At 37.3% G+C, this 19,020-nt stretch overlaps 4 protein-coding genes and 3 pseudogenes across 15 annotated transcripts; 2 read left to right on the top strand and 5 right to left on the bottom strand.

The window, feature by feature from the left end:
* Positions 1–162: 162 nt before the first annotated feature.
* Positions 163–4,749, bottom strand: LOC104764962 (uncharacterized). Of its 11 annotated transcripts, none has more exons than XR_015591446.1 (14): positions 4,696–4,749; positions 4,504–4,588; positions 4,178–4,325; positions 3,841–4,100; positions 3,325–3,478; positions 3,034–3,143; positions 2,852–2,939; positions 2,169–2,498; positions 1,964–2,081; positions 1,466–1,649; positions 1,131–1,362; positions 894–1,002; positions 634–813; positions 163–542 (listed from the first exon to the last, which is right to left on the bottom strand). XR_015591446.1 is itself a non-coding variant. In XM_010488581.2 (14 exons), coding segments are annotated over exons 2-14 (2,052 nt in total). In that variant the 5' UTR covers positions 4,506–4,588; positions 4,696–4,749; the 3' UTR covers positions 163–365. The 11 variants fall into 11 exon arrangements, 8 of the variants coding, with proteins under 8 accessions (XP_010486883.2, XP_087358889.1, XP_010486880.2 ...); XM_010488581.2 differs by having other exon boundaries at positions 2,007–2,084; XM_087502763.1 differs by having other exon boundaries at positions 2,007–2,081.
* A 504-nt stretch (positions 4,750–5,253) lies between these two features.
* LOC104767463 (RNA polymerase II C-terminal domain phosphatase-like 5 pseudogene) lies at positions 5,254–6,555 on the top strand (annotated as a pseudogene).
* A 2,192-nt stretch (positions 6,556–8,747) lies between these two features.
* LOC104767462 (dirigent protein 22 pseudogene) lies at positions 8,748–9,463 on the bottom strand (annotated as a pseudogene).
* A 975-nt stretch (positions 9,464–10,438) lies between these two features.
* Positions 10,439–12,650, bottom strand: LOC104764960 (protein DOWN-REGULATED IN DIF1 11 pseudogene; annotated as a pseudogene). Its single transcript, XR_015591443.1, has one exon. The product of XR_015591443.1 is annotated as a protein DOWN-REGULATED IN DIF1 11 pseudogene (transcript).
* On the top strand, positions 10,476–11,871 carry LOC104764961 (S-locus-specific glycoprotein-like). Its single transcript, XM_087502752.1, has one exon. The coding sequence runs from the start codon at positions 10,476–10,478 to the stop codon at positions 11,778–11,780; it is 1,305 nt and encodes a 434-aa protein (XP_087358878.1). The 3' UTR covers positions 11,781–11,871.
* Positions 12,651–12,940: 290 nt separating the features above from the next.
* Positions 12,941–15,858, bottom strand: LOC104764957 (fatty acyl-CoA reductase 2, chloroplastic-like). Its single transcript, XM_087500619.1, has 9 exons — positions 15,727–15,858; positions 15,116–15,554; positions 14,930–15,033; positions 14,640–14,839; positions 14,452–14,552; positions 14,170–14,371; positions 13,937–14,098; positions 13,328–13,819; positions 12,941–13,243 (listed from the first exon to the last, which is right to left on the bottom strand). The coding sequence occupies exons 2-9, from the start codon at positions 15,546–15,548 to the stop codon at positions 13,087–13,089; spliced, it is 1,851 nt and encodes a 616-aa protein (XP_087356745.1). The 5' UTR covers positions 15,549–15,554; positions 15,727–15,858; the 3' UTR covers positions 12,941–13,086.
* A 661-nt stretch (positions 15,859–16,519) lies between these two features.
* Positions 16,520–18,925, bottom strand: LOC104764956 (serine/arginine-rich SC35-like splicing factor SCL30A). The gene is made up of 6 exons (XM_087502753.1): positions 18,809–18,925; positions 18,170–18,338; positions 17,928–18,005; positions 17,304–17,462; positions 17,054–17,179; positions 16,520–16,903 (listed from the first exon to the last, which is right to left on the bottom strand). The coding sequence occupies exons 2-6, from the start codon at positions 18,313–18,315 to the stop codon at positions 16,807–16,809; spliced, it is 606 nt and encodes a 201-aa protein (XP_087358879.1). The 5' UTR covers positions 18,316–18,338; positions 18,809–18,925; the 3' UTR covers positions 16,520–16,806.
* Between the last annotated feature and the right edge of the window lie 95 nt (positions 18,926–19,020).

Genomic DNA, 19,020 nt, shown 5'->3' with positions numbered 1-19,020 from the left:
TACAGAGATAATTAGAAAACATTAAAGTGTCTCACTCACAGCTTGGACCTACTTATAATGATATCTTAACTAACGATTTCCCCAGAGATGACAGTATTTTTAAAGTCTTAATATCATAATCAATCTTTAACATAAAAGAGAGATTTGATATTTCAACAAAACTTTATCTAATTTTGGTTTATTATCAATTTTAATCAAACAATGTAACAAGAAAACTGGCGAGTTATCATTACTTTTCTCAAGGAACCAGAACATAAAAATGATATGATCAACAACAGCATTTCGTTATTAAGATCCAGTTGGCGAATCAAAATAAGATTATTGAGGTTTCTTGAATACCAAATGTGGTAAGAGATGGCTCTCTCTCAGACAGCAACTGAGGAACTTGTGTCATTGAGAAGGCCATAGAAAGTGTAATACTCTGAAGTTTCTTTAAACTTAGGTATCAATTCCGACAAGACCCTCAATATTGCTGCCAGATGCTGCAGATCATTCGCCGCGAATGCTGCTTCTAGAAACAGCGACGATCGCACACTCGTCACCTGCAGTTGCGTACACAGTATCAACCAAACCGAAACGACCCCCACAACCACATCTTATTTATGTGTAATTTGATCTGTTAGGAAATTGTACCTTATGCTTCTGCGCATATCGCAGAGCTTCAAGATAGTATCCATCTTGCACGAGGGAGGAGATGTAATCATGGTGCAATGAGAGCTGTCTCAACATATCAAGCCCAAGCTTCCTTACCCGGAGATTTTGACTACCACTCTCAAGAAGTTGAAACGCGACTTCCTTTGATGGTTCGATTATCTGCAGAGATATGTAATGTAGCCCACGCTCTAAGAATATGAGAGGGTTTATGGCTTACAAAAGAAGGATAAAATACAAACCTTGCTTGTGGTGAATAGCGACAGTTCTGTAAATCGTTTACTGTAAGCTAAAAGCCTGACGGTCATCACATAGATGTTAAGGTCCATTTTGAGTTTTTCTGCACTTATACTGCAACAAAGGAATCAAAGTAAGAAACGCGGAATTGATGAAACCGTGAAACTGAAACTAGATCTAAAGCAAAACCAAGTTTCTTTAGTCTGGACTCCCAAACAGAAAGAAGAAAGAGTTAATTTTACCTGCGAAGAAACTCTGTGATGATAGCAACTAGATACTCTGATTCCTCAACCATCATTTCCTCCACAGAAGCAAATACAAACTTGTAGAGCTCATCAGGTGAAATTGCCGGTGACGAAAGTTGAGATTCTTGCTCCTCATCAGCACAAAACATGTTCTCCTTTGAACCAGACGATGGGTTCATTTCAACATCTTCACCAATATTTCTTCCAGATGGCCTATGCCTTTCGTTTTCTTCAGAATCCAACGGTTGATAAGTGGAGAAGATGTGTTAAGAGATCGTTATTCTTTTAGAGTATTCATGCCTAAATCAATATTTCAGGTTCAACGGTTTTACCAGGAGATGCACCAGCGGTTGGAGTAGATGCAGTGGCCTGTTCATTCTTTATTTCCTTGTATGTACCGACTTTAACCGAGTAGGAATATGATGTGACTAGTACATCGATTGCCTGAGTAACCTGAGTTGCTGGTCGACGTTCCAAAATAATAGCCCTTGCTATCCCCAAGCACAGTTGTTTGGCCTGAATTAACATAGTCAACAATATTATTTGCCAACAGTACAACACCATCAAAAGCTCCAACCACGATTACTACTCAATGACGCCGAACACTTAGCGGAAACCAACTTTCCTGGAGACTCTATAATCATATAAAAAGAGTCATGAACCGCTGCAAACCATTAAATATGGAAACACGCACCAGGTTTTTCCTAAGTTAGACTTGTATATAACCTTCTCTAGCTGGCAAAAACCGTACCACACTCTTTTTCACTATGTTTTATAACTTTTATTCCACAACTATATGCTGCTACAAACAGGTGTTTCATCAAGCTTACCTAAACTCCTATCTAAAACACAGAGTAACAGAAAGTGTGGGACCTTATTTGCTTCCAACTTCCTTCTCTGCAGGAATTCTAGAAGAGACGTCCTGTCTGAGCTGCTAGCGGAAATCGCCTGCTGCAAATAATATTAGATACTGAGCGTTTGCGAAATATCTAAGAATTGACTGCCATCTGGACGAACCAAAGAAAGCCAACTTGCCTCGAGATCCAAATGTATCTTCCATAGAACCTTGTTAGTCTGATCCAGAATAAGGTCTTGAACCAGAAAGGTCCAGCCATCTTCATACATGACTATGTTTTCATTGCTTGTAGATGATTCTGAGCTCTCAATTTCCTTGTTAGCAGCTTGAGATGATGTGTCTGGGCCTTGGTAACCCCTCCATAGCAAAGGAAGAGGCGCAGATACGGGAGCTCGAGAATCAGCAAATAAGTCATAGATGATGACGACCTTTGCATCGATTTGGTGCACAAGCAATAAATTGTCGACCACATTCACCGACAATTTGCTTGAGTACATCGGTAAAGAACCCTGTAAATAAGAACCCATGGAATGAACAAAGAAAGAGCAGACCTTTAAAAATGATATTATGTACAGAAACCATGATAAGTTGTTTTGTAATGCCAAATTTAGCAACATAACTAAAGAAACAATAATAGTAAGGTTAAATTATGTATAGGTTACGCTCATCTTGCAGTTCCAATTAGAGTAACTAATGTGCAGTGATTTACCCATTAACTTTCAACTTAAATTTTGTAAGTCAACTCAAGGAGTAATTTTTAATACATAGACACAAGGTCATTATTCAGACAAGTCTACAACATGTTCAGTGCATAAGCTAGTGAAGTAACCAGATACCAGTAACTGAGGAAAAGGAAACTTACTTGTTGAACAACTGCATCTCGGTAAAACCTGTATAGATGCAGTAGCATTGCCTCCACGTCCACTTGTAAGCAATATATTCGGCCATAGCTGAAAGAAAATGATACAGATTTACTCTCCAGGTATGTAGTGCGATAAATGATAAAACATACGAGGAAAAGAGAAACACAGATAAGAATCCTACACAGTGACTAAGTGGAGATCTCCAGCAGAGAGAATAGGTTTACTATTTGATTCAGATCTAGCCATGGTCATCTCAAATCTCGGTAAACGGACAACTCCTGCAGAGGAAAGCTGGAAAAGTGGATCAAATTTTAGAGCTCCAACCAGGCAACCACAATTGTTTGGAAAAAAAACATTCAATAACTTGTTCAGCTAATTACCGTATGCAACTTATAGGTGAACGCAGTTGGAAAAGCTCTTTCACATAACAAAATTCATTTATTTTATTTTTTACTTTTTCAAGGGGGTTTACCTGGAATCCATTAAATATCTTGCATTGCAGTCCTGACGCAAGAAGAACCAATCGAGTTTCATGTGTATAGATGTACCAATTCACATTCGCTTTTTTGGTTTCCACCAAACGTAGTGAATTCAACATAGAGTCACAAGCAAACAAGTCCATACCACTGAGACAAAAGAGGGGAGAAAAATAAGAGAAAGACAAATGATATGCGAAATGTTAAATATATATTATATATCCCAAAACAGAAGAACTGAAGACAGAAACAACTATGTATAGGTTGCTCTATTGAGAAAAGAATGTAAAGACTCAATAACCAGATTCTGAAAGTGCTATTTGCCTTAGAAATCCAAGTTAATGGATACAATTATTCCAATATACAGGCTTACAAGCTAATAGACTCCCGTTTAAACAAGTATTTTAGTTATCAACTACAACGAATCAGTCTTTAAAATTCACCTGCAAAGGTTGCAGGCAATGGAAACAGTTCTCAGTAGTAAAAATATGCAGAAAACAAAGCGAGTTTACCTGGTCTTTACAATTGCAAGATCACATAATGGAGAGTCACTCCAAAAGAATCCGAGAATGCTCTCTGATCCTACCTTGCATTTGTGGTTAAGTATCTGCTTGGTCTCTCGATTAAACAACTGTATTTCACAGTCGGATCTTTGGATAGCTATCACTTTTTTATCAAGAGAGAATCTGATTGACAGGATAGGTCCCTCACTTATAGAATCAATTGAAGGAGATACTTCTGGGTCAAAGGGGGATGTTTGCCATGAAAAAACCTATAAGAAACAATAGGAAATCAGGCAAGGATATTGATCATCAGGCTAAACCATTTCAAAGGAAAAGAAAAACACACCTGATCAGATGTGGTAGAGATTAGCAATCTGTTGGCATCATCATAGAACAACCCCCTGGATTCAGGAATATTGCAACGTAGGGATGGATGATGTATATAGACATGTGATAAAGCACCAGAACCAACACTTGCCTGTGAACTTGAAATCCTGCTAGACATATTCTAACTTTTCAAACTTCCAAAATTTCTCAAAGGAACCAAACTGTAGTCCAAAATGAATTGTTCTGAAATAGATGGGACTGAGTCACTTAAAGTTTTACAAAAAAAAAACATATCACAGGCGTACATGTTATTTCACAATAAAAAAAAATGTAAAAAAGGCATACATGTTAAAACTCCCAGCAGAACTGATAAAATGCCCCTAATGAGAAGGAGAAAAACTATAATTGCGATTCAAGGCTTCCCCCGGATCTGTAAGTAAGAAAAAAAAACAAAACATGAAAGTAGAACCGATTAGTTTAAAATGATGAGGATACAATGACAAAGACAAGTCTCTTGCAATAAAAGATCATTTATACCGTATGCTGCATACAACTCTTTAGTGCAAGAAACTCTTTCAGGCATATATCTCTTTCAACTTCATGAACTTTAGATGCAACACAACTCCCGTAGTCTTTAGCCTGTGACAAATGCACGTTTAGTCAATAACAAGGATTGGATCTTCAAATTAATGCTTCAAAATTGACATAATATAACTCTAATCTCTCCTACAAACTCATTCTTTGATATTCATGACGTACATAGCAACTAGAAAAGATTCGTTATGAAACCAATGAGACTCGAACAAAACCTGTTTAGAACAAGTAGCTAAAATCCGTCCAAGTGTAGAAGCGGTAGTGGAGTTCTTTTCTTTCATGCCTGCATTGCTGAAGTTGAAATCAAAATTGCAATGTTTGGTTAAGCTCAATACATGATCGCAGCAGCCTAAGTTCTTATTGTAAATTACCAACACAGCAAATCGGCCAACAATTTCATGCAATTAGCAAGATTATTGTACCCAATATAAGGAATTACATACGAAAGATAAAGAGGAAACCGGAGATTACGCATTAAGACCTCGTATGGAAATCAGGAAAATGGAAGATGTGATGAACAAGAGTGTTGTTACCTGCGAATACCCAGGTGGAAATGAATCTAAACACAGTGATAAAAGTTCGATTCAGACAGAAACGTAGTTGCTCGAGTTTTTTTTATTACAAACAGTCCTCGGCTTCGCTCGTCGTCGGGGAATTGATGGTATTGGACTATTGGTAGTTCAACGACGAACGATCGCCGTGTGGAGGAAACCGATGAAAGGGATCGACACGTGTGGATTTGTCATTACAATTGGGCCTGTATACCCATTATGGCCCATAATTCCTGGTACGTCAATAGCAATGTCGGTCTCATTATGAATACCGGAGTAAAAAATTAAAATTCAATCCAAACCAATGAATCGGATTAAATCGGCCAGAGTGAATAAACCGGATACAAACCACAACACACCCTCATCTCATTTTCCACTAGTAACAGTTAACCTCCTCTTCGTCGCCGTTAACCTCTTCTAGTAGATGTGAACACCTGTACGTTTATCATGGAATCTGCATGCGCTGCAAATCAACAGTGCACAAAAGCCAAGTCCGAGCATTCAATTATATTCGCGAAGGTTTCCAGGTGAGCCACAAAGCTGTGGCGTTAAACAAATCCTTTGAAACAATATCTTGTCTCAAGGAGAAGAAGCTTCACCTTGTTCTTGACTTGGACCACACGCTTCTCCACACTAAAAAAGTTTCACAGCTCTCCAAAGCAGAGATGTATCTAACTCAAAAGTAGCGGGTTCAACAACGAGGGAACATCTATGGCAAATCAAAGTCATGGGAGATCCCTTGGATCATCGCTTTGGTAAAGTTACGACCTTTTCTCCGCTTCTTCTTGATAGAAGCCAACGAGATGTTCACAATGATTGTTTACACAATGGGTAGTCGCAGTTACACTAAAGCCATGTTGGAGCTGATTGATCCGAATAAACTTTATTTTGGTAATAGAGTGATTACAAATGACGACAGTCCTCATGAGAAGACGCTTGATTTGGTTTTGACTGAGGAGCGTGGGGCGGTGATTGTTGATGATAGGCGTGATATTTGGTCAGGTCGCCACAAGGATAACCTAATAGAGATTAGTAAGTACCAATATTTCAGAGTCAGTGGCCAAAAGTCAAATTCTTACTCTGAGGAGAAGACAGACGAGGGTATAAATGATGGTGGTTTGGCAAATGTTTTAAAATTGCTCAAAGATGTTCACAGTAGATTCTTCATGGTCGAGGACGAGGAGCTGGAGTCAATGGACGTCAGGTCGCTGCTACAAGAGACTTTGAACTCAACCAAGAATCTGTAGAATGATGATCTCTTTCTCTGACTTTCAAATTCTTTAGAAACTATAGAATCTTTTTTGAGAATTTTTTTTGTGTGTTTTGAGATCACTGGGCATATATAGTACTTCTCCCTTTGGGCAGGCTCTCAAGAATTTTTTTTCTCTTGCATACATATATATATATATATATATATATATATATATTTCTCTACTCTGGCGTTTTCGGATATTGAGTTAAACAACATGCCAGCAGTGTGTCTTCCAGCCACGAGAATATGCTAATGCTTTTCTGTTTTATGGTAATTAGGAGCTTCACAAATATTTTATGGTGATTTCTGACAACCATAGTTGGACTCTTAACTTAATAGCACATACTGTATGTACATTTCTCACAGAACTTAAACACTAATGCAGGTTAAAGAGTCTTTTTCATTCTGGCTGATTCCCACAAAAACCAAATTAAAGAGCCATCTAATTTGGGGATATTTAGGAGAAGAAGACACACTAACAGACTGCTAACGTTGTAGTTCAGAATAATAAAAATTACATGACATAGTTCAGAAGAAGACACTCTTACATACTGTTTAGAGTCTTCTTCACATCTTTCTGATGCATGGTTTAATCATAGGTTATTCATATGCTTGAAATGTATGGGTTCATATTCAATCAACTTGTTACTTCCAATGGACACTTCTAGTTTTGGAGTTCATAAACTTTACAAACTCGTAAAAACTTGTAGCACAAATTAATATATATATATATATATATATATGTATATCCGCTGTAGCACATTGGTTTAAACACAAATTGGATGAAACGGATAATAATCTTGTTCATCTAGATGAGTTCCGGGTTCAAACCCCGACAGCGGAACATTCTTTTTTAACCTTACAGCTTCTGCTGCAAAGCTGCAGCAATGTTTACAGCTCTCAAAGATTATACAGGTTTTTCCCAGTAAGCATCAACCTCGACGTTTCTGCAACACCGAAAGAGTTTTAGAGTGCACTTAGCCCAAAGGCTGCTCATTCTAACTTAGAAGAAGTCGATATATCCAAAGTTTTTCATGTGACAAAGGATATGATGAATTTTTTGTCAGCTTTGATATTTTTGATAAGCCAATTTTGATTTTTTTGATAAGGAGATATTTAAACGTTTCTCTCCGCCAATGGAGGATGGTTATTATAGGGATATGATGACTCCATCAATGGTAGATGGAAACATTTAGTACATCAAAGATGGTGATATGGATGACCAGTAATATTGATGTTGTTGGTGAAGCTGGTTTGATGTGGAGCAAATCCTTTACAGTCCTATAAAAAAACAAAAAAAAAAAACCTTTACAGTGGATATACCAAATCCAGATAGATATTTCCTATTACTGTAACGTTATATATAATCGAAGAGAAGAAAACTTCTCCACACTAAAAAGGTTTCGGAGCTCGCAAAAAGCAGGTTCAACGACAAGGGAAGATCTATGGCGCAAAGTCATGGGATGGATCATCGCTTGGTAAAGCTACAACCTTTTCTCCGCGACTTCTTGAAAGAAGCCAACGAGATGTTCACAATGTTTGTTTACACAATGGCTAGTTGTGATTACGCTGACGCCATCTTAGAGCTGATTACAGATGACGAGAGTCCTCATGAGAAGACGCTTGATTTGTGTAGAAACTAGGTTTCTCACAATGAATTTGTTTGAAGGGAGAAACAAATTCACTTAAGAACTCTGTCTCAAAAATCGAATCAAAGCTAAAGAATAAAGAAAATTGAAATCTCTTGGAAAACAAGCTAGAGTTTTGCTCAAAAACAATGAAAAATTAGATCTATTGTATTAATTGCTTGATGGATTACAAGGAGGGGGACACCCCTTTATTTATATGCTTTTCTAGATTACAAAATATGTCTATTTTCCTAGTAGATTGGAATACGATTAGGAAAGTTTCTTCTTTTCCGCTAGGTCGGCCGTAGGATGACTTGGGAAGTCGGCTGTTCGTTCTTGGATTGGGATTTATGATCTTGTTGGATCTTAGTTTGAAGGCTGAACGTGATGTTGGGCTAATTTACCGGGTTAGATGACCAGTTTGCCTTTCGGTTTAGACCGATATGTTGGAAGTGCCAATTCCCGCACCAACAATTTGAGATAGAAATTATTGTTTTTAATTGTTTTTTTTGGACAATATAAATTATTTAAGAATGTGAAGGGGAAAAAAATTATAGAAGATTATATCATTTTAATATTTTTAAAAAGGTACATTGAACCAAAAATGGCATATAATCTTTTAGCTTTTAAATGTTCTTTGTATACTAATCATGGATGCAAGACAAATACATTGTATTCAAGAACAGCATTTCCTGTCTTAGCATCTAACGAATGAGTCTTTCCTTCAGCATATCCTCTAGCGAATCGAAACACGCCGCTGCCTCCGACCACAGGCATTTCTCTGATATCCGAAAACACTAGGTTGCGTCCAAGAATGCTAATCGTGCTTCCGTTGTATTCTCCTTCCGTGAACACAAAATGGAAAATCATCAATAATCCTAATTCGTTCTGAGATGCGGATACGGTCATGCCTTGCGCATACCCTATTCTCTTCGAGTTTACATCGGGAAGAAGTGTTAAGGGATCGTCCATTACGAACACGGAGCCAAAATATGTTTTAGATGTGTTTGTTTGGGCGGCTTCGGCTACTTTCACTGCTGTTGGGTTGCGACCGTACATGTCATGGAAGTAAAAGTGAAGATGGGTTAGCTTCTCTTGGTTTAGGCCTAATGAAGATGGTGATAAGATTTTTGAGAAGGTTTGACTTCTTATAAATCCTAGTGTCGATAAGTATAACGTGACAAGCAATAAGAATGGAACTAATTTTGATATAGTTTTGGCCATTACTAGGAGATGGATATATAATAATGTACCACAAAGTTTGAAGTTTCAGTTCGTAAATTTGTGAGCGATATAACGTTGTTATATACGAATAATGTGAACTTTTAGTTTGTGGGTTAATATGTTTTGTGCATCTGTGATCCATATGAAACGTGGTCTACCAAAGTTAATTGTGAATCTTACTAACTTAATTATTTGCTATAAGTAAGTTTTCGGAGGATATGATTTATGTGATAAAAATAACAAATTTGTAGCAAGATTTAAATCATGGAACGGAAGGCATAACTGTTATATGAATTCTGATTTGTTTCCTCTCGTAAAACATTGACCTTTTAGATTTGTGCATATAAACATGCTATCTCGAGTTAATAGAGTTTTTTTTTTCTTTTTCCAAAGGGCCAATAGTCCATGCAAGTGATATGGGTTTAACGCAAGATCCACAATAATATAACTTTTGAGTAAGCGCCGTTATGATTTGGCCTCTTTTTAATTATATATTGGCATCGTTGCAATCTTTTACGTCATGACATCTCTCGAAGAGCATTTGACTCTGTTCATCACTATAAATTTTGAATGGCAAAATTATTTGGCTATTCCACATAGTACGGAAAGTAGTTCGGGTTTGGATGGGGACACTCCCGTTATATTTAATTTCCATTATTTATTTCAAAAAGAACAATATGTTTGCATGGCCACCCATAATCTAGAAGACTAAAAAAAAACACATCAAACGTATCAAAACTAAAGTATGCATCCATAGCATGACTTTCTTGGGACGAGGATCATGGATGAATAAATATACTTGTTCAATAGCATATGTTATGTTCCATGAGAAAATAAAATTTCACATGCCAAAGTTATCGACTAATGGCAATAGTTTGTTGGACTCAATTAATGAAGTGCTGAAAAGTCAAAGAACGTGGAAAATTACATTTGTCATGTCTGCTGACTATAATGTTTAGCTCACCAAATTTTTCAAATTTGAAAACCAACGTGTGAAGAAATCTATATATAAAGTAAAGGGATAAAGAAAAGAAGAAGAGCAAAGGAAACAAAGTGGTGAAGAGAGAGATGAGAGGCGCATTACCAAACTCTTACACTTTCTTCTTCTTGTTCGTTGTCTTAGCTCTGTTTCCTCATGTGTTCTCGATCAATATTTTGTCATCTACAGAAACTCTGACAATCTCAAGCAACCGAACCATTGTCTCTCCCGGTGATGTCTTCGAGCTTGGTTTCTTTAAAACCACAACAACAAGCTCTCGAAATGCTGATCGTTGGTATCTTGGGATTTGGTACAAGTCAACTTCTGCTAGAGCTTATGTATGGGTTGCCAACAGAAACAATCCTCTTTCCAAATCCACTGGAACATTAAAGATCTCTTACGATAACCTCGTCCTCCTTGATCATTCCGATGCTCCTGTCTGGTCAACGAATCTAACAAGAACGGTGAGATCTCCAGTGGTGGCAGAGCTTCTCGCTAACGGCAACTTCGTGCTTAGAGACTCCCAAAGCAAATATCAAAATCGTTTCTTGTGGCAGAGCTTTGATTACCCGGTGAATACTCTGCTCCCGGAGATGAAAATTGGTCGGAATCTCAAAACAGGACACGAGAGTTTCCTCAGTTCTTGGAGAAGCCTTTATGATCCCTCAAGCGGTGGCTTCACGTTCAAACTAGAAACTAAAGGGCTACCTGAGTTATATCTTTACAAGAAAGAGTTTCTATTATACCGATCCGGACCGTGGAACGGAGTCGGGTTTAGTGGTATACCAACCATGCAAAAGTGGAGCTACTATGACGTTGTTAACAACTTCTTAGAGAACAGAGAGGAAGTTGCTTACAGTTTCAAAGTCACTAACCAAACCCTCCACTCGAGAGTTACACTGAGTTCCGAAGGGTTATTACAGATGTCCAGATGGGATTCGACATCACTGGAATGGAATTTGATTTGGATTTTACCTAAAGACGAATGCGATCTGTACCAAATTTGTGGTCCTACCAGTCATTGTGACATAAATTCGTCACCGAAGTGTAACTGTATCAGAGGATTCGTTCCAAAGAATATGACGGCTTGGGCTTTGGGTGATACATTCGATGGATGTGTGAGGAAGTCACGATTGAACTGCCACGGAGATGGTTTTCTTGGAATGAAGATGATGAAGCTGCCGGATACAAGCACAGCAATCGTGGACAAGAGAATTGGGTTGAAAGAATGCGAGGAGAGGTGTTTAAAGGATTGTAACTGTACCGGGTTCGCCATTAAGGATATCCGCAATGGTGGGTCAGGTTGTGTGATTTGGACTAGAGAGCTCAGGGATATGAGGAATTATGTCGCCGGAGGTCAAGATCTTTATGTCAGAATAATTAAGCCTCTATAATTAAACATGTAATTTTGGATATCCATATCAATATCCACTAAAAATATTTAAGAATAACAATACAAATTTGAGTGAGGGTATTATTTTGGAATCCATCTTCGAGAAGTCCATATATGATTTAAATTTCTTATCGGATTAGATCCATAAATTATGTTGCATATGCATTGTTAGTATATATGTTGGACTAATTCGAATGATGGATAAAAACGTAAAATATATTTTATGGTTCTTGCTTCTTGACTACCAAAAAATAAATTGGTAACATTCATATTACAAAATAGATACATCAACATGAGTGAGTATTAGTTTATTACTCCAAAGAGACTGGAGCACCAATATTGCTCCCAACTCTATGGACACAATCGTTCCATGTTTGTTTGCTTCTTGGAATAGCCTTAGATGCAATATCTTTGTACTCATATGTGGAGAACATAAGCTTAACAATTCCAAGATGGCAATCTTTGCCAATCTTCAATATATCACGACAACATTCATCTGTAATTGGCGTTGACGTCGTCTCATCTATCATGTTTTTGAAAATCATATCACTGCATTTTGAGCTCGGCTTTTCCACGCAAGCCTGAAGAAAAACGAGTTGTTTGTGCGAATAATGGTGAATAAGCTCCGTGTCATATTTCATTGCGGGTGACTCAACTTCTTCGAATGGAGCTTCATCGGGAGATTCAACGTAAAATTCAAAATCTGTTGGAGACATGGCCACATCTTGTGGTACCTCTTCTGAATATGGATCGATTTCCTGGGAAAAAATTGGATTTACCATGTAAAACATTACTATAGATACAAGCATTACCATGAGAAGAGACTTTGCCATTTTTTGCTTTTAGTTTTGGATGTAAGATTTTTTTGTTGTTGTTGTTGTTGTCAAGTTTTAGATGTAAGATAGGTGAAAAGAAACAATAGATGTTTTATAGGACAATCGATAAAGGTATTTAATTGATAAAATTACGTTTATTCGTTAATTGTTTTATGTTACGGACTTCATAAACCTCAAACATTTAATAGTTTTGTTTAAAGTAACGTTTACACTAAAATTTGTTTAAAGTAACGTTTACACTAAAAGACTTGTAAGATCTTTACAAGTTGTAACTTTTAACTTGTCTTGGATAGTTGGATCGAACATAAGTAGATTTCGGGCAAACTTGTAGAGAACAACACTGACTTTATCTTCAAATTATTACAAATCAAAGTGATATATATTAAACACAATACACGATTACACGGAATGAAGAAAAAAAAGAAAGATAAAGGATTGATTTTGTTTGGTCTGATTTAGTGAGATATGAATTTAAGCTCTTCCTTTCAAGACATGTCTTCTTAAACCGGGAATGTGAACGTTTGTAATGTAGTCTTTCCAGTTAATGCTTCCAACATCAAATCCAAACTCTCTCTTCTCGTCCTCTGACGTCTTCTCCATTAATCTCTCTGTATTGCTGTTATCAAATCTGTAAAAGAAACCAAAACAAAACATGAATTAACTTTGCCGGTTTACTTTAAGAATTAGAATACATATATGAGTTCTGTCTTACCTTCCACCATAAAAAGTGTATGGCTCATAAATAGTGGCAAGGTGTTTGGCTTGTTCAACTGATTTCTTGCATATAAACTTTAGCTTCTGCATCATCTTACTATCCGCTGAGCTCATACCACTCATCAACCCACTCCGTTCTTGAGCATCTCTCCACAAATGATCCGAGAAATCATCAACGGAATTGAAAAGTTTCATCAAACGCACCATGATAGGATCACCTTTGGAGTCCATGCACGGGGATGATTTGTAGTGGTTATAAAGAAGCTCAGCTAAGTCTTCGAAAACCAGCGGATTTATGGCCGAAGAAGCGATCTGATACACGTTTATGTCAGGTTCCGGATCCGTCGTTGCCATCCCGTGCTTTGCTATGGCAGCTAATGTCGCATTAACAACCATATCAGCAGGAACCACATCTAGAACTCCTTTTGGATCAACCAGAAACCCCGTGAGTTGTCCCTTCCCGTAACATAGAACTATAGGATCCATCATCCTGAATTTTAAATAGCATATAACACAATTAAAGAAGAATCAGTTTTAGTCACGTATACATTAACACACACATATATATATATATATATATATGCAGAAGATTAAAATACAGTTTCACCTGTTTCCTTCCATCCATCCAGGGAAAGGGTCTTTGTAAGTGCTTTCGATGACACTAGGCCTTATGATAACCACAGGTACGTCTCCTCGAGTACTATTGATCATCATCTCACCCATTGCTTTGGTGAAAACATAAGTGTCTTGCCATCCATATGATCTTGCCCTGTTTTATTAATTGGTGTGTTTAAGGTTGTTGCAAAATAGTTAAGATGAATATTTAGAGATTATTTATACCTCTCTAGACCGAGATCCTTCAGCTTCTGCGCCTCATCTTGATTTTGAGTCCCTTTTCTAGCAGCTTCAAGAGCTAACTTCATCTCTCTATCAACATCTAATGCTTTTCTATTTCCTTCGAGGAAGTTCTCAGTTGCTATACAGTCTCCCATTGAGAATGGCTTCTCCATGATCCTTCCTTGTCTTTGTCCATTCACATAAGCTGCACACATTTTTTTTTTTAATACATCAAATGAAGAAACTGAATTATCAGGAAAACTCTGTTTAGTTACATTCACGTACCTGTGGATACTTGCAAGAACAATTTGAGTTTCTTGCACTTCTTGGCGAATCCCATGAGGTTACCGGGTCCTCTTGTGTTTATGTCCAGAGCAACATCGTATCTTCAATCTCCGCCACAAAGACAACAAGATTAGTAAATCAAGATGTATATAGATAACTAAACAAGAGAACTAAAAGCAAGCTCCAACCTTTCATTGAAGGTTGTATTAGCAGCAGAGTTGATAATCACATCAACTTCTTTCGCAATCTCCTCAGCTGAATCTGCCTGCAACCCAATGTTTGAATCGCAAATGTTTCCCGTCACAGGGATGAGTTTTGTTAACATGAAAGACATGTACGATGCTCCGTGAGTCTCTCTTAGAGTATTAAAAAGCTCTGCATCTAACACCTGTAAAAGGAGCGATCCCCTTGGTCAGAGTCATGAACATTACAAGGTACATAACTTGACTAACAAAGAATCAAAATGAATAGGACTTACCTCGTTCTTTAGCCGCTCTATCGCAGCTTCTTTGTTTTTAGCTTTAATCAAGAGATATATCTTGCTGACATCTGGAGCCATTCTCAAGACTTTCTCAATAAGCACTAGAGGAGACATCGAAAGAGAAATGAATTAGAGACAGAGAGTTGCGAAATATAATAAACCATACATGTAGTTCTTTATTACCTTTAGCTAAGAAACCGGTAGAACCAGTGATTAGAAACTTCTTCCCTTGGAGGAAACTGATTATGCCAAGTCCTTCTTTCATCCCCACCATAGCAGCGCCACTAAAAGGCATCAAAGTCTTTACACCATTGATCTCGATGGTTCTCCCGTTCCCGTTTGGAGACAGAACTAATGTCTCAGCATCCATAGCTGGCGGACTCGGTTCCCTAATCAGTACTTGACCTCTGTCTTTCAAAAGCGAAGAAACCCGAATAGGCCTCTCTGCGTTACTGTCTTTCCCACCGTCACCACCACCACCTACACGACACCATGTTAAGCCTAACCTTTTCTTCTGCCTAACCAATGTAGACCAGTCACAAGGGTTGTGCGATCTAGTAAGTTTGTTTGATGCGGCAATGAAGGAGGAAGAAGAACTCAAGAAGAGAGCCTCCATCACAAGCTAAGAAGAAAAAAGAAATAGAGAAAGGGTCATTTCTAAATAAGACTATCAAAAATATCTGCCGACACTGTACGATTCTAAACATATACTACATTTCATTACATTTTTATTTTGAGAAAACAGAAACTTGTTGGTTAAGAAATTGGTGACACGCTTAACCTAGAAAGCATACCTTTGGAGATGAACAACTAGAAATGGATTAAGTAAACCTAGACAGATTTAAAAAAATTTCTTATTTTGTTGCCGTTAAGAGACAGGTAACTTTTGTTTTTATAAGAGGAATGAAAGATTGGTTAGTTCTAAGAACAAAAGATGATGAAAAACTTCCTCTGTTTTATAGGCAAACAAATATTTAATAAATCAACTGAAACAAAGATTGCCTTACGATCTTCTTTCCAACATTTGATCGGCTTCCTACACGTGATTTAGATTTTAAAGAAAAAAAAAGAAAAGAAATCAACCAATGATAAATAGCTAACATGAAAAAAAAAATTCTCAAATCTTCGTGTTGGGAGTTAGGTAATTCACATCACATCTTAATGGTTTGAGGATTATATGGCCATCTTAAAAGTATTTTGGAGGAAACTTAAAAGCCTCCCTTATACTAAACAACTTACCTCCTCTTATTAACTGTGTTGTATAGACTCATGGTTTATGTATAGTTTCAAAGTAGCAATACAAAATTATATCAGGGTCAAAATATAATTTAAAAGGTCAATTGTGTTATTAATTTTTTTTATAGGGGTCAATTTTGCTATTTTATCAGGGTCAATTTGATTTTTTTCCTAAAACTTCAACTAAATTTATAATTTCACCAGGGTCAATTGACCCACATACTTCTACCCTAGCTCCGCCCATGAATACAGTTATTGGAAAAAACGATATGCGAACAAAATTCTCACCATAATAGTTTTTGGAATCAGATACAGTCATTCCACTCTTCATAATGTCGTGAAAACTCGAAATCAGTAAACCGCTATTTCATTCCGGTAAAAACAGGATATAATAATCACTAGCATAGATGTCAACCGTTTAGATACAAAAGCTACCATAACGTGCTAAGGAAATGAAACCAAACAACACACATGGTTTCTCCTCTGCTCCAACCATGATTTATTGTTCTTCCACAACAGTCTCAAAGAGTAATAAATCACAAATGCTTACTTACTCATATATTACTAACTCCCACAGTGTAACACCAACACCAGACCCCATCTACATCATCACCTGCTTAGGTCATAGCATGTCACCTTCAGTATCCGGGACTCGGGCTTCTGCTTCTTGATTCATACCGAGACCTTGAGCTTGACCTTGAGTATGATCCCTCCCTATCCCCCCGGGAAACCGATCTGCTCAAAAGCAATATCATATGTGCATATCCCTAAGGGTTAGAACCGATCTCATAGTAGATTTGGTTATACATTAGAGACTATTTCCCCCAAACAAAAACAATCAAAACCTAAGACCGAAACTGGGATTAAGCATCTCTATCACAGTACCTTGAATGGCGCCTATCATCATATGGTGAACGCGTGAAGCTTCTTCTGGAGTTTGGTGAACGCGAATAGCTTCTTCTGTGTTTAGGTGAACGTGAATAGCCAGGAGATCTTGTAGATGTTCTGCCCCTGAAATTGAAATTCAATTGTTTCAACAAACCCAAAACAGAGAGAAAGCATTGAACAGTTGAATAGTTATAAAGTTATTTAATATGTTAATCGACAGGCTAACTTGGTGAAATTCAAGCCTCACCTTGATCGTTCTCTCATTTCAGAGGGCTTCTTTCTGTTCTCCTCTGCGAATACAACAGTAATTTCACGTCCAAGGAGAACATAGCCATCTAAATGATACTTTGCATCTGCAGCATCAGCAGGATCATAGTACTGCACAAAGCCGAAGCCACGAGGCTCCCTGCAAGTTGATAGCATCAAATATCCGGTCTACAAATCTAAAAAGTACATATCCTCTAAACCAAATTTGATGTTTGAGATTTAGACAAGGAAACTTCAAACTAGAACCCACAAGAAAAACTTAGAAGTACAACCAACACAGGGGAACCGAATCAATTGAATCCACTGTACTAACTTTGACTTTGACAAGAGCATCTTCAAAATGAAATAAAAACCAACTTCGGAAGTATTAAATCATCATCAACAGTACTCACTTACCCTCTGTAGTACCGAATATAGATTTCTTATTACTTCATTGATCTCATGCACATACATCTTCCTACTTCTTCATCTTCAACACTTCCAATAAGACAACCAAAATTTGATAAACCAATAGACTTACACTTACAGAAAGGCTAGCTGGCAAGGACAACAAGAAGTCATACAAACGGAAAGAAACTAGTGGTGAGAAGTTGTAATCACTCACCCAGTGTAATAATTACGAGGTATATAGACATCCTTGAGACGACCAAACCGCCCAAATGGTCTGCGAAGATCATCTTGCCTGAAATATAGTAAACAAAAATTTGAGTATTTTAAAAAGTCAAAAGATGAAGACTTCCAACACTTCTTTCTTTCGAACTTAATCAATGACACATATCCAAAATAATTGCAATGCACAGATAACCGAAAAAAAAAAAGAAAATGTGTAGATCAGTCTTTTATTACCTACAGTCGTGCCGGAGATTGCGAACCAGTAGACTGGTAGGGGGATCTCTACTCCTTCCTCTGTAATAGCCCACTGGACTTGGGCTTCTGTAACTTCTACCATAACTCCTTGGTGGTGAAGGACTATAGCTATAGCTCCTCCCCATTATCACTTAAAAGTTAAAAAAACCTGTCAAAATCCATCAAAAGAGAGCTAAACTTGTTTAGTTTTCAAATTGGAGACAATAACCAAAATTTAAGTTCAGGAGAGAAACATGCACAGAAATCAAAACAATAGTGACAATTTCCAGCTAAATTAACATTTGTTTTGATCAGAGTACCTAAAGTTTTCTCTTTTAAAACAAAAAGACTAAACGAAAAGAGACGAATATAAGAGATGCGATGATAAGAATCGAATACATATATATAATTATACAAAAAATAAAGCATAAGTAAAACGAATCATGATCAGGACGAACAAAGAAGGAGGCTTCAAAATAGCATGAAGATAATGCAAACGAATCTAACAAATGTTTCCTAAAAACAAAACGGGACGAAAGAAGAGATTCATAGCATAAGAAACACAGGTTGATAAAGTTTTGTGAAAACGTTCGAAGCAGATTAACACATGCAAAGACTATATGATCGTGAAAACAAAACCTGATGACTGATGATGATTCAACACTAAGAGAAACGCAGTTCCGTCGCCGGTGCTCTCTCACACATGAGATTGTTCTACAAGAAGATGATTGTGTATATTCGAGAATGTTCTACAATGGGCCTTTTCATTTATCTACAATAATGGCCCATATAAGCCCATCACGTTTTCTTTTGTTGGGTTAGAATCCAAATCGACCGGTTCTTAATTTTTA

Source organism: Camelina sativa, chromosome 19 (assembly GCF_030686135.1).
Source record: "Camelina sativa cultivar CO46 ecotype springtype chromosome 19, ASM3068613v1".
NCBI classification, from domain to species: domain Eukaryota; kingdom Viridiplantae; phylum Streptophyta; class Magnoliopsida; order Brassicales; family Brassicaceae; genus Camelina; species Camelina sativa.
The sequence above is the reverse complement of the archived record's forward strand: the minus strand, read 5'-3'. Positions and strand labels throughout refer to the sequence as shown.

What these genes read in the sequence shown, in the direction of transcription:
- LOC104764957 (XM_087500619.1), bottom strand. Translation starts at nt 15,548, where the DNA reads ATGGAGGCTCTCTTCTTGAGTTCTTCTTCCTCCTTCATTGCCGCATCA. An exon ending in TACCGGTTTCTTAGCTAAAG is followed by an intron (nt 15,034 to 15,115) that starts GTAATAAAGAAC and finishes TGTCTCCTCTAG; the next exon opens with TGCTTATTGAGAAAGTCTTG. An exon ending in TACACTTTTTATGGTGGAAG is followed by an intron (nt 13,244 to 13,327) that starts GTAAGACAGAAC and finishes TTTCTTTTACAG; the next exon opens with ATTTGATAACAGCAATACAG.
- LOC104764961 (XM_087502752.1), top strand. Translation starts at nt 10,476, where the DNA reads ATGAGAGGCGCATTACCAAACTCTTACACTTTCTTCTTCTTGTTCGTT.
- LOC104764956 (XM_087502753.1), bottom strand. Translation starts at nt 18,315, where the DNA reads ATGGGGAGGAGCTATAGCTATAGTCCTTCACCACCAAGGAGTTATGGT. An exon ending in CCTCGTAATTATTACACTGG is followed by an intron (nt 17,463 to 17,927) that starts GTGAGTGATTAC and finishes ATCAACTTGCAG; the next exon opens with GGAGCCTCGTGGCTTCGGCT. An exon ending in GATGATAGGCGCCATTCAAG is followed by an intron (nt 16,904 to 17,053) that starts GTACTGTGATAG and finishes GCTTTTGAGCAG; the next exon opens with ATCGGTTTCCCGGGGGGATA.
- LOC104764962 (XM_010488578.2), bottom strand. Translation starts at nt 4,336, where the DNA reads ATGTCTAGCAGGATTTCAAGTTCACAGGCAAGTGTTGGTTCTGGTGCT. An exon ending in GGAAGTTGGAAGCAAATAAG is followed by an intron (nt 1,650 to 2,006) that starts GTCCCACACTTT and finishes ATGTTAATTCAG; the next exon opens with GCCAAACAACTGTGCTTGGG. An exon ending in AACCGCTGGTGCATCTCCTG is followed by an intron (nt 1,363 to 1,465) that starts GTAAAACCGTTG and finishes TGGATTCTGAAG; the next exon opens with AAAACGAAAGGCATAGGCCA.